The following is a 14221-nucleotide window of genomic DNA, read 5'->3' as shown; positions in this document are numbered from 1 at the left end:
TCTCTTTTGCTTTGCAGCAAAAAGTTGTGAATACACAGTGTGGCTATGATATCAGAAAGAAGGTAAGGTGCTGTCTGTCATGTTCTGTGCTGCATAGACAAGACTAAAACTGGTGGGATTCCTGACAGATGTGTCAGCTCAAAATTCTAGGAGCTAATAACTGTGTTACATCATACTGCAGGTAGAGCAACGTAGACCCTGTTCTTTGTTTAAAGTAACCTACTGTGTGAGGGGAGAGGAAACAAGTGGGGAACAGCTGAGGGGAAAGGTGGGTTTCAAAAAGGGATAGGACTTGGATTTCAAGTCTGCATTTCAATTACCAGTTGTAATAGTCTAAATCTGCTGATCTGTTGTTTGCTAATTTGACCATCTATTATTTGCTAGTCTATTATCTGCTAATTCCACAGTGTTTCTAATAAACAGGATTTTCAGGAAGATGCAAATATCAATGTCTGACTTTCCCTGATTCAGATGTGTATTTTTGAAGTATGTGTATTTATGTACTGCAAAAGTGACAGAACATGAGCCTAGCTAGATCATGTGATTGCTCTTACAGTAAACTTGAGCAGACAAGTAATATTCTCATTCTTCCTTTCTACCTTCAGAGCAAAAGTCAATGGGATGATCAGATTTTTGTCAAAGGATGTATCCATGCGCTTGAAGCTTGGTTACCCCGAAATATCTACATTGTTGCAGGTGTCTTCATAGCTATCTCACTGCTCCAGGTTAGTTGTTATTGTTATGAATCTTTGAAAAAAAGTCATGTTTGCAGATAAAGACCTGCTGAAGGTAAAAGTAATTATGGACAGAGGTAAAATATATTTTGAATGTGGATTTTTTTTTGTATGATAAGAGGATGGCAGAAACACCAATTATAGTCAAGGAGAGTTAGTGTGCAAACATCTGTTGCACAAAGCACTGAAGGTTATTAAAAAAATACAGTGCAGTAATAGTGTGTGTAATAATTGGGATATATATATTGTAATATTAATATGTTCATGTGTAATATATGATTATTATATAAAATATTCCCTGTGTTTCAATGTCATTAAGGAGGTGGTATCTGCTGTCTGCTCCAGTAGATCTGAGCTCCAGCCTTCTATCACAAACCTGAACTAAGACACAGCCTTTTCCTTCATGCTGAGGTTACCTCAACCAGCTGTAGGTAACCTGCAGTGGCTGACCCGAAGTGGTTGCAGCATGCTGCTCAAAAAGGTTGGGAATGTAAGAGCACAGAAACAGGTGGCCAGGTAGCAAATGTGATGTTAGCAGAACCAGATGGAAGATGGTGACTTCTGTTTCCTCATCAGTGCTTGGTACATCAGAGAGGGAGCTGAAACTCTCAGTAAAGCATGTTATGTTGCTGCTTTCAAGGTGGATGCTCCTTTCATTGTGGCAGTTGTTTGCACTGTGTTAATTTCCATGCTATGAAATTCCTTCACTTAAATGGGAAACAATAAACTTGAAATTCTCCTACAGAGAGGATTTTCCAGGTAATTGACAATACTTGAGTATAGAGTGCTCGCAAAAGACCTTTCTTCAGCCCTGGTAATACTGCCCTCTGTAGCTTGGGGTTTGATATGTTTTTATCACTATCTGGTGATAATGCTTCCACGGGATTGAGAAATGCTATGCTAAGAACAGCATCTCTTGCTAGGAAAATGGTCAAGACAGAAAGTTTAATCTTTTGGCAATGTGTTGATTGACAATAACTTGACAGTGCTGTTCTCTGTTCATGTCCCAAGACTCTGTGAAACCACTTTCAGTTATTTGTATTTTCCAACTGGGTCTTTCTTGTGCATTAAGCCATTTTATTGTGGGACTGAGAATTAGACATAACCTGACTACATTTAAATGAAATCTTTTAGCTTTCCAAAACTTCACCCCAGTTTTATATTGTTGCTAAGAATGTTTCAGGAAATTTGCCGAGTTACAAGTTAATCCTTGGTAAAGGAAGATTTCCCTGAGAACTGACATGAACGTTAAAATTTCAAATTTAAAATGTCTCTGAATAATCCGTGACTACTCTGTTGTCTGTGACAAGAATTTCATTTTAGTACAGGTAATAGTACATTCTGTCTGTATTTAAAAAAATTGATCTGAACACTGACTGGGTTGTTATTCAAAGTTGTGGAGTGAATGCAAATATCTGCTTTGTAGCTTTAGCAGTAGGTAAGCATGGGTGTTTATGACACTCATACTTGGTTAAGTGGATTTGTTCTAGCTCTAAGGCATCTGAAAGCTTATTATTTTGAAGGCTGGTGAAGTTTTACGTGAAAGCATCTTTCTCATGAGTTTTATTACCTGCAGAATTCTGCTGTCTTTATTACCTTTTAGTAATAGCTATGCTTTGATGGATGATCTTGGCTATGAAATGATATCTGAACCTGCCAACAAATGTCTTGCAGACTGGTGCATTACAAGTGTTTTATCTCACAAAATGGTATCTTTTTTATCTTTTTAGATTTTTGGGATTTTCCTAGCCAGGACATTGATTTCTGATATTGAAGCTGTAAAGGCAAGTAATGCCTTCTGAATATGAAAGCAGACCCATGTTGCAAGACAGAGTATGTTAAGATTATTGATAGGACACCAAGGCGGAAGAAATGCACGGACTGTGAAATACTCCTGTTGTTAAAAGCCTTATGTGGATTTTTTTTTTTCCCTGCTCATGGTTTTTCTTAGGAGCTGTTACAAAAAACAATCACATGCTACCTTTTTTTTCTGGCAAGACAACTCAGTGAACCAGCGTTGATCTCTGAGGAAGAAATAGAATTTCCCAAGACATTGGCAGAACAGATTTTAAAGACTGTAGCAGGGAGCCATGAAACTGCTGTAAACCCTTTGCTTGAAGGATTGCTAAGAAGATTGTTCTGTCTCCACTCCTGTCTTCTGTCTTGAAATGTAATCTTTTTAAATGTCTCACGCTGATTTCTTCAGAACCTTACAATCATACTAATCTCTCCAGTAGACTTATCCAGTCGTTTTTGGCAACGTATCCAGCAACCATAATTGGAAATTGGGAAAAAAATCACAGAATGTCTAGATCTTCAGTTGATTTTGGGTTGTGCAAACCCCATGGTGTTTAGAAAAATGCAAGCCAGCTCCCAGGATGGGAAAAATCTGACTACCTATAGCATTAAGTCTTAAAAATCTCCATTTCATGCAAGAGGGTGTAAAGCCCTGATGCTGTTTCCTGTCTAAGAAAAATGTAAATATTCTTTATTTATAGAAGAAAAACCTCTTTCAAAATGCTTTTCCTTTCAATGATCAGTAATAGCTTTAAAAAGTGCTGTCTGCATACACTTCAGAATGCAGCTTGTTTCAGTAGGTAGCAAGCGTGCTGTGCTAGCTGTTGATGGCTTTTGTTATTCCTCTAGTTTCTGTCACAACTGCTATGTTGATCTTCACAAGGCTTAACTGCCACTACCAGGACTGATGAAAGACTTAGAAAATTCAGTGTTAATCCTTACTGGAATATGTTTTTAAATAGGGAAGTACAGATTTAGCAAAATATTAAAGTTGTTGAATTTTAAAGTCTTGTATAAGGCTATTGAGCCATCAGTTCTGCCTGGTTCATGGTTCAAATGTGAATCAAAATGCAGTGAAGCAGAATGATTTCTTCAGTCATTTTCTACTTGAAGCTGAACTAGTCCTTCTTCTGTCAGGGTTTTCATTTTAATCAAGAGAGAAGTAAATTCTTCTTCCAGTCCTCCCTTTGTGGGGGTTAGTAGATGAATCTGTAGGTCAGTAGGAGTTCCAGTCTCCTCTGTAAGACTTTGGTGTTGTATCCTTAGCTATAAGGTGGAAGTCTGTGGCTGAGGTGTTTTTGGAAGTAGCTGTAGCTGTCAGTCTTACTGTGGGCCATATCACTAACATCATTTACTGCTTCCAGTGGCACCAGGGTTTTCAGGGAGAGCAGGCTCACTTACAGTGCCTAACACAGTGTACATTTTAGAAAAGTATCTATTTTTATAATGATATTTTACTATATGTAGTGTGCCTGAAGTATTTAATACTTGTCTTTTTAAAGTTTATGGCTTTCTTTGGAAGCCAAGCTTTTAAATATATTATGTCCTTTTTTTTCTATTATGCATGTAGTAACAAACATTTCACTGGCAAAAGTTGATCAACAGTAAGAATCTTTGTGTCTGGTGGATTGTCCAGACATCCTTCTAGCTTGTAATCTGTGAAGCACTTCAGACAGTGCTCATGTGTACTTCAACTTTCATAGTTCTTTTTATGGCCAGTGATTGAGACACAACAGGAAAAGGAAGCTTGTCTAAGGATGGCTGATTTCCTTACAGTAGCAGAGAAGAGTCTGCTGTTTACTCATCTGAAGACCTGAAAGTAAAATGGCTGGAAGTACAATGGGACTTTTTAAATTTGGTATACAACAAGAAAGCAATAGCAGTAGATCACTGAGGGGAGAGCAAGAGGCATTTCTTCTGTAAAGCTGTGAATTTGAGGTCTGTATTACCTATTTGTTGAATCTGATCCTCAAGAAGCAGCCAGAAATGTGTGATTGTACTACAACTTAAAATTTGGTAAGCAGGAGAGCAGTGGCCAGCAAACTTTGCTTTAAATTCTGGTGCTTGAAACTTTGTAACACCTCATCAGCCAGTTTACTTGGTTACGGTTATGTGTAATAATCTGATGTATGAAAAATTGGAGAGGGAAGATTCCTATTTGGAAGATTTTAGTCGTAAAACATTGCATTGAAAACACCAGCTAGGGAGTACATTTCCCTTTGCCAGTTTTTGACACAGCCAGCTCCTAATGCTAGGAAGGAATTCCAGTGATTTGGTGAAAATCATTCTGGTGTCAAAGGTGGCTGTGGAGCTCATGCACTGAAATTAGCTGCTGACAAGAGCCAGCATTACAGATTAGGAATCCAGGTCTGCAAATCTTGCCAAGTTACCTGAAGACTAATTAAGACTTATTTTTTTTTTTTTTTTTAAGTACTGTTTGTATGCAAACCAGAATTTAACTGAAGTATTGTCTTTCCACAGTTTGTTCTTAATGGCTTTGGCCATGTTAACACCAGCCTTTGTATCAGTGTTTCAGTTATTTGGAACTGAATTTGAGAGAAGCTCAACTTATTTTAGGACCTTTGAATTCATGGAGTGATTTGTCTTTTTTGCCACTGTGGATAAACTTCTCTGTGCTTATTCAGTATAATTTTTAATATCTTGGGGCTCTAGGTTGTTTTACCCCTCTATGTTCTGAAGTACGCCCATGCGTGGCTGGTGTAATTTCTGACTTGTAATGGGAACACTTTCTACTTAGTTTTATTTAGCACCTTCTCTGTGGACCTGCAGTGACTTCATGGCTAAAGATTTAGGTTATGGTCTAAAAAAAGTCTTGTCAGCAAAAGCAGCTGGGTGTGAGCCTGCCTCTGAAGCCTCAAAGGAAAATAAATTCAGTGATCTCACCGAGAGGTCTGATACATTGTTGATGTTGAGATTTCGGCGGTTGCATTTGGAACAAGTTCACCAACACTACAGTGGAACCAGGGTTTTTCATGAAGATGTCAAAAGAGGTCCGACTTGAAGAACTGGACTGAGAGAAGCAAACTTCAATGTGATCACTTTTATTTCTCAGAAATGAGCACAACTGATTTCCGTTAGGCAATGTATGTATGTGTCAGTGTGTTTGGCAGTGCAGCTGCCTCTGGTGTTATTGATATAACTGCATTTGGACACAGTTTCCCTGTACATGAAGAGGAGGAATATAAGCACTGAAAAAAGTGCAGTGACCAAAGGACCTTGGGTTGCCTTGTGAAAACCTGAATGTTTCTTCCCAAGAGATCTTTAGCTTTGGTGAGCTCATGCAGTGCCATGTGGACAGACTTGTGCTCCCAGTCCATGGAGCTCGATGTGATCATTGATTAAGGTGTAGAATTGCCTTGGGTTTTGTATCCCCATTCCATCCTTCCCTCTTTCTTCCCCTTACTGCCTGTGCATTGTCATACAGCTTGAACATTGTTCAGCCACTGGGAGGGGAGCTCCTGTCTCCTCTTCTGAGATGGCTTTTCTGAGTGACTTTCAATATATTTTTTTTCTCAAGCCTTAAATTTGATTAAATAAAATTCAATATTTTCTACTCCTGGAGTTTGATTCCTGAGATTTGTTGCTTGCAGTCACTAATATTTCTATCAAAAGTTTAGACTGGCTACTGAGACTGCAGTTTGTGGATAACCCAGGAAGGATGAAGGTCCAGGGGTGCTTGTTTTGTGTTTTGCTGAAACTAATTCTTTGTATTTTTTTCTTTTCAGTTCGAGTTGTTGAATAATAGATGAGACTGATGCTTTTCTCTGCATTTTTAAGGGAAAGCCATGAACAGGTGAACAGCTGCAGAATGGTGTAGAGTAACTATTAAATCTCTGGGCATCAACAAAAGTTAGAAGTGCTGTTTTTCTTTTCTCCTATTATGTGGTCAAGACTTGCTTGTGTGTTACTCAGCAATGTCACCTCTCTTGGGTGGTTTTATGAAATTCCCTTTCTCAAGGCTACTCCTGAGAGCGATATTTGGTGATGAGTGCCATGGGCTAAGTAGTGTTACTGGGTTTTGCAAGTGGGAGAGCTTTTGCAGAACAAAGTTGTCATATTTGTTTGCAGACATAAGCCAGTTGTTCTCAAATTGAGAACATAGGAAGCCTTGTTGACTTCTAAATACAGTCTGCTTTATAATAAGGTTTCTGAAGATCAGTCCTTGTTTATTTTTTTCCCAGTAGCTTTTCTGCTGGCTAAAAAAAAAAGTAATTGCTCCCAAGCTTTTCAGTCTCTACCACTTCATTGTTTTGAATTTGATCTAGATCTGGACAGCATGACTCTGCAATGTACCTTCACCTGCTTCAAAAATTTCCCATAAGAACAAGTTGTGGAATAAATCTCTTACCTTCTCATCTGTGACCTTTTTAAATACAAAAGGATTCCACAGAAGTGGTCAGAGACATTTGTTTTCTACATTTTTTTTTTTCCATTATCTGAAGTTAAATCCAGGTTCTCTTATGGGTGATAATGGAATGCTGGCTGCCTCTGCATCCTCACCCCTGCCCACCTGTAATTTCTGACTGGCTTTATTTCTGTGTCTTGTCCAGGCACTGTGTGTTCAAAGTTCTTGTGAACTTTTGCTTCTGCAGAGTCTCATTCCAGTAGGTGCAGCTCTGAAATCAGGGCAAGGCTGTAGCCTCAAGTATTTAGGAATATAACGTGTGACAGGAGCGGGTACAGTTTCAGAGATGGGCTTTAAAATTGGAGATTGAAGGGGGAGCTAACTTAAAGATAGTTTTGGTTTTGATATGTTCACCTAACAGTTGGGCTCACAGTGTCATTCACAATGTGCAGATGTTGAATTGGTGTCAGTTGTCCCTTTGCATTGTTTAAGCTACAGCTTCAATCTAACTTGTGTTTCAGGTTGCATGATAAAAGCTTAAGGCTTTTATATAATTATTTTGTAGTCCCATTGATACAAGAAAAATTGCAAGTGTGTATCCTAATATCACAAAACCAAGCCGCTGAAAAATGTATAACAAGTGTTAATTGCCTGATGTTTCTCCTGTGATGTTTCCTAACCCCTTTTGCTTAATAGGGCTTTTTCCTGCTGCTGTGTGTTAGTGGCTCAGTGAGGAGCAGCAGTGGTGCAAGTATCAGGCCAAAGAGATGTGCTAATGAGGAGGTTTTTATACACAGCTTTCAAAGCAGGAGCTTCACCTGGGCTTCAGCAGTGTTGTTTGTGCAGCAGCATGACAAATGCAAGGGTTGCAAAGCTGGTGGTGTGTGCCTCAGCAGCTGTGTTGGCTTGCCATGTGGGAGAAGGGAGGTTAGTAGGGTGTCTCTCCTCTCAAAACCTGTAATGTTGTGATGGCTTCCTTGACCACATCTGCGTTGCTGTGACTGCAGAGTTGCTCGAGGGTGTCTTTGATCTTGTCCTCTTCTATTTCTTGTCTCAGATCACCTGAGTGGGAGATTAAATGATGACTTTAGTTACCTGCCATGGCATAGTGGCTCCCAACAATTGTAATATAAAAGTTTGGAGTACTTGCTGTTCATAATAAACTGCTCAATTAAAACATTTGTTTTAATAGATACTCTTTCAGCCATTGAAAGTATTGGCCAAATTAAGATTTTTTCCTCTTACTTGACTTCATTGACGGAAAATAAAAGGAAATTTTGAAATTGTAATACAGAACGATTTCTGGCACTTTTTTGCCTGCTTTTTGCTACCATTCCATATTAGTAAGACTCAACTCTTAGCCTTACAGTTAGTCTATAAAGTGCTAAGTACATACATCTCTGGAAAAAAGTCTTAGATCATATCTGTTCTGCCAATACTTCATAGCAGCACTGAGAGCTGCAAGTTCTTTGTCCCTATTCCAATATCTGTGTGGCTACAGGGATAAAATAGAGAATACTACAAAATCCAGCTTGTCTGTCAATACAGGATTTAAAAGGCAGCTCACCTTGTGATCCGTCCTTGCCCAAGTACAATTGTTATTTTCAGTTTATGTAATTTTTTGTGTTAAGATGTGAGAAACTGCCACAAGATTTTTGGACTCCTGGTTTCAAGGTGATTGTTTTCATTTAGTGCTGCACATCTGGGATAGTCCCATCCTGCTGGAAGCATTTTACGTCTTCCCTGACCCTGGAGTGAAACTGACATGGTGCCCTTCAGATGCTTTACTCAAAGTCTCTGTCCGAAGGCAGCATAGCTAGAATGGCTGCTTTATCTCAGCTTCTGGTTTGCTCAGTGCACAGGCAGAACAAATGTATGCCTGCCTGTGAGCATGGTACAGACTTTCTTTGGACACAAAAATGCTCTGGGACTACCAGGCATTTGTGCATGGTGAAGTTGGATAAAGATGCTTTTACTCCAAGACTAATTTTGCTATTTTGAGTCTAATTTATGCCACTGACTCACTGGAACGAAGCCTTCCTCTCTTTTTTATTTTATTTTATTCAACTAATGGTTTAATCAGCTTTTCATAGAGAAGGAAACTACTTGACTCTGATTTTTGGTGATCAATACAGAATGAACCTCTAATATTCTTTACTCATTCACTGGAGCATTGCAGGCAGCATATTTTAGTAACAAAAACCACTTGTCTTCTTCACAAGTATTCATCCTTCTGTCACAGACAACTTAAAATGAGGTTACCTGAATTAAGAAGTCTGCACAAAAGGCCCATTGAATTGTATTTCACCTCAGGACTTGTGTTATCATCTCGTAGAAGTTTGTGTAAGCTTTGAACTAGCTGTGATTCTTTAAAAGATTCTTCAAGAGTTTCTGAAAAATAAGCAAAGAAATGGTAACCCTGAGCTGTTATCTGGAAATAAACTATAAAGTGACTATGTTTCCTTTTTTAAAGAAAGTTCTGGACTGGCTTCATTTCAAACTGGCTGTACAGGGAAGCCTTGAGCATCTCTCTTCTGCACTGAAGAATTTCAGTGCTCTTTTCTGTATAGAATTTCTTTACCGGCTTTATTCTTGAGAACAGGACCAGTCTGCTATTGACTAAATATAATTAATCTTGTGATAAATTAAAACCTGCAATGTTCAGTGCTAGAAATGTTGATTCCCATTAGTTGCCTAAATGAGTTGGAGAGTTTTAATGGTAGACAAGCAGTAAAATGGGCTCTTCAGTCTTACACGTTAGTAAAGAAAATTACAAATTTCAAGTCTTATTTTTCTTTTCAGTTTACCTTTTGAGGTATGTAGGTTTCTGTGGTGTCTTTTTATTAATAAAATCAGACCTATTTTCAAGTTATACAGGAAAAGTCTGAAAACATTTGTACCAAACTCTGAAAATTAGCTAAGAAAAAGTAGTTTGAATCTTTACCATTTTTTACTTGTTTTATTTTCACTTGTTTTATTTGCAGCTTCTACAATGCCTTTTTATTTATGCTTCTGCTTTATTCTTTCCTCATTGAAGATTATTTCTGCTACTTGCAGTCTTCATTGTCCACTTGACTATATTATTTGTCCTTCATTTAGCCTTTATCATCTTTTTTTGTCTCCATCACCTTCACTTTCCCCTTTTTTTTGTAGGTTTCCAGCATCATATTATGCTACTCAAATAGTGCCTGTTCATACAGCATGATAATTTGACTCTATCCTAAATAAAAAACCCCTTCAGACCATTCCCAAAGCCTATTGATTTTGTGATCTGAATGGTGACAACCTTTATTTCATGCTGAAGAGCTAAATCTAGACAAGAAACGTGCTTTTTCATGCATGTTACCTAGAATTAACAGCATGACAGTGTTTCTTAATAATTGAGGATCTTGCACAGATAAATGCTTTTAGGAGGAAAATACCTAAATCAATGGCAGATGCTATTGCCAAGGCATTCAGAGCCTCATTCTGCATGGCAGCATGTTCACTTGTTGTCATGGAAACCAGATGCTTCACTCCTTGTGCTGCCTGGATGGCTTTGACCACTTCCTGTGAAAGCAAAGGTAAAACAGATGGAAATCTAATGTAGGAATGCTGTAGAATGAAGAGGGAAATGAGATTGCACCCTTCAGCTTCTGAATAGAGGGAAGTTATTTGTTTGCAGCAGTGCACACTGACAATATTAAAGACTAGGGATAACATTGCTTTTGGCACTGATCATGAATGTCTGCTTAGGGCTGGTCTAATATACCTGTAATATCAATGCTTAGAATTAACTATAGATGCATATCTGTAAGACAAATATATATTTTGTTTCATTTCAATTTGTCCTTATTCCACTCTTTCATTTCAAGCCATCAAAATAGCAAGGATTAGTTTTGCTTTATCAAAGCCTGTGCAGAGAGTATCTACTTTTTTAGTCACTACCTCATAGTAAAGTATGGCTGGGATGCTTGTGTGTAATAGCACAATTTACAAGAAACAGAAGCCTGTTTGAGAATGCCAGCACGTAAAGATCATGCCAGATTAGTCCATCATGGATAACTGGGCTCTTTGGAGTTCCCAGAGGACTGGCATTTAGGACAGCTCTGGGTTACTTGTACCATTTAATTTGAAACATATTTATGGCCATAGAAATCTTTACCCGCTCATTCCCATTTGTCAAGCCTTACTGGAGCAGGGCCTGTGTTGACAAGTGACAGTCAGTGACCATAGTGCTGGTTTCTGTGAGGTATCTGTGCTTTTGGAGTGCACTGGTCTCCCCCTTACTGGTATTGGGGCAGACCAGAGATGTTGTCACTGTAAACCTTCATGGTTTTCATTAAAGAGCTGCATGTACTGTTTAATCCCTAGCTCTGTCTACAAGCTTTAAAAATACTTGAGAAGGGTGAAGTAGATATATGTCAGAGCAGGGGTTCTGGTACCTGGGATCTGTTGTGGTGCAGGATGGATGCCAGCAGCCGGTTGGCCTCTCCGCAGATGCCGCAGTGGTCGCTCTCACTGCACCACTGCACCAGCCTGCTGAGCAGCAGCGGGTCTTGGCCCAGGAGTTCGGCTGCGTCAGCTGAGGAGAAGAGCATCACCAAGAGGCATTCAAAATGAGACCACTCAGTCTGTCTGTCACAGTAATATCAATGTAGAAGTAACTGGGGTGGTGGACCTCTGCTCAGCAACCTTCAAGAACTCTAATTGAAGCACTGAGCTGCTTTTAAAAGATCTTAGAAATACTTTCCAAAGGAACCATGCTGGGGAAGGACAAAATAGGCTGTGTCAATATACCTATAGTTTTAAAGGGGCTGCTGAAGTAGGACTTAAAATAAGCAGCTTTCTGTCATGGAAAACAAATATTCCGTTGTGATACTTAGGAGGCCTGTCCCTTTCCCACTTGGCTTTTGGCACTTTGAGCCCTACACAAATGTAATTGTCGGCTCTGGGGAACCTGTTTGTGCTGTTTCGGTGATAATTCATTACTGTTGGTAGTGTGGGAAGCCAAGGCTTAGTACAGAATGGCAGCATGTCAGTAATTGGATGACCTGAGTCTTAAGAACGTGTGTTGAACCATGTATAAAACATTATCAGAAATTCCCTTTACTGTGGAAGAGCCTTTTAATTTGCATTCCCCTGCATTTCAGGAACCTTATCTCAAGACTTGCTAGAAATATTAGTGTCTGTGGTTGACATTTGAAAAAACTGCACTAGCTAACTTTTCCTAGGAAGTGGAACTCTAATTATCTGAACATCTGCAGCAGAAGGGATAGGTTTGATAGAGGCATCACCATGCTCCTGTTCCTCTACCTCTCTTTGTGCACTGCATTTCTTTTGAGATGCGCTGGAAGAATCAGATGGAGCATGCACCAGAAGGTCAGTGTCAATAAACCACATGATGGCTCTGGATATTTTCCAGAAGCTCTAAATCAGCCCATGCTCTGTCTGTTTTGGGAGAGGGAGATGGGGAAGTACACACACTTGCTTTTTAATTTGTCCAGGGACAAATTAAGGGACAAACCACATTTCAAAATCCCACAAGGAATCTGGGAGTTTATAGCCTAACTGGCATACTTTGTTTTGAGACAAGATTTACTGGGTATTGCAGAGCTACCTGCATGTTATCTCCTGTAACATAAGACTCCTGTTTCTAGTCAGATGTTCCTTGTTAGGCTGCAGAGATCACAGTAATCCACCTTAGTACAGGAAATTGGAGTTAGAGGCTGGGGGATGGAACCAGTTTGATTTGTGGCAAAGGCAGGTTCTTTACTCAGTTTGACAGGCAGTAGAGCTCTTTGAGACAAACTCCAGTTAGTTGCTCTTAACAGGAAGACCTTTTAACTTAAAATTCATTCAAATTTGTCATTTTATAAGGTTGAACTTTTAGTTGTGCTGAAAGTCCTTTGGTTACTGAAGTGCACAAATTATTCTGCTCCTCTGAAGCCGAATGGTGGAAGAACCAGGAGTTAACGTCTCTTTAGAGTAATGAAGCTGACAGATCTGCCTGCAGTTTTCTGTGGCTAGGAAGAAACCTGCCTCTTCTAGTCTGTGAGCCTCAGCATGCCTGCTGATAGTCAGAGTAATGAATTTATACTAGATAAGGCGATTAACTAATTTAGTGTGGACTTCTTAGTAGATGTGTGTTCATAAGAGTTCAGACTGAGTTAATTAAAGGCAATGTTAGCTCAGGGGTAAACAGAATAGAAGGTAATTAAAAGTGGGAGAATTGTGTGTTCATAGGTGGGAATGGATAAACATTTAGTCTCCTACATATTTTATTCTACTTTGCATTTTGATAATTAATTTGTTTCAGATTCAGAAGCTGTACCTTGTGCCAAATTCTGACTTTGTATTAGGGCTGGTAAATGAAATTTAAAAAGATAATTTAGTGTTTGATAATTTAGATCTATGTTACTGTGATGTCTCAGTTTTAAATGTTAAATGCCTTGTCACAATTGAGATATAACTTTGGAGAAATGATCTTACCATGACTTCTTTAAAGCCTCAGAACAAGAAGATGCTAGGTTTCTATGTGTCTTGCAACGTTCATTTCCTACCACAGTGAAATGTAAATGAGAGCAGCTTTTCACTGGACTGGAAGTAGTACAGATTAATAGAAGGACTAGATCTAAATTTTCTATCATGCATGTTAATTTGATAAAAGAGACAAATAGTTCTCATATTAAGTGGTGTCTGCAGTAGTGCAATGAAGTGCAACATGGAATATAGCAGAGTAAAGTTTTATCCTCTTCCATACAACAATTAAGTGATGTCTGTAATTGTCCTATGTCAGTTGTCAATTCCCATCATAAAATGGTCATAACTATTCTAGGTTTAACTTATGTTATTCCTGCATATCAAGGTATCAGTACTGATTAGTGCTGTAGAGCAGCTGCTCTGGCAATGTGAAAAACCATACCAAACTGCATGACACTTGTTTTATGTCACTGTCTGGTAAGAGCTAAGTAAGCCTAAGGATAAATTAAGATATTGAAGTATATCTTAATGTAATTCCAACATTGCATTTTGAGAAACATGAACAATGATGTGCACAGAAAGATTATTGTTGCTTTTGCATACCCCCCTCTGTGTTAAACTGAATGAAATACAAGTAGATAATCCAATACATTAACATGAAAAGTAAATTCAATATTTGAGCCACATGAGCAAGATAAAACTGGCAACATGTATCGCAAGACTGGTAGAAATTAATTTCTCCTGCCTTGCTCCACCCCAGCTCCCTTTATTCCTTTTGTGCTCTCTAGTTCTTTATTGATTTGCTGTCCTGTGATTTGGCATTAAAACCTGGATCTTTTTCATCAGACTCATGCCTTGCTGC

General features: G+C 38.8%; 2 protein-coding genes across 2 annotated transcripts in view; one reads left to right on the top strand and one right to left on the bottom strand.

Annotated features, from left to right (window-relative positions):
* The window catches only part of TSPAN14 (tetraspanin 14), a 33663-nt gene extending 27558 nt beyond the window's left edge, over positions 1 to 6105 (top strand). The window contains exons 7-9 of the mRNA XM_059851239.1: positions 18 to 62; positions 606 to 725; positions 2465 to 6105. Of these exons, the coding sequence (XP_059707222.1) occupies positions 18 to 62; positions 606 to 725; positions 2465 to 2536 (237 nt within the window). The 3' untranslated portion in view covers positions 2537 to 6105. The remainder of the gene's footprint in view (positions 1 to 17; positions 63 to 605; positions 726 to 2464) is intronic.
* A 1680-nt stretch (positions 6106 to 7785) lies between these two features.
* The window catches only part of LOC132329789 (rap1 GTPase-GDP dissociation stimulator 1-like), a 29474-nt gene continuing 23038 nt past the window's right edge, over positions 7786 to 14221 (bottom strand). The window contains 4 exon segments of the mRNA XM_059851238.1: positions 7786 to 7959; positions 9160 to 9288; positions 10320 to 10446; positions 11322 to 11461. Coding sequence (XP_059707221.1) covers positions 7826 to 7959; positions 9160 to 9288; positions 10320 to 10446; positions 11322 to 11461 — 530 coding nt within the window. The 3' untranslated portion in view covers positions 7786 to 7825.

The sequence above is a fragment of the Haemorhous mexicanus genome, chromosome 7, assembly GCF_027477595.1.
Source record: "Haemorhous mexicanus isolate bHaeMex1 chromosome 7, bHaeMex1.pri, whole genome shotgun sequence".
NCBI lineage: Eukaryota > Metazoa > Chordata > Aves > Passeriformes > Fringillidae > Haemorhous > Haemorhous mexicanus.
The sequence above is the reverse complement of the archived record's forward strand: the minus strand, read 5'-3'. Positions and strand labels throughout refer to the sequence as shown.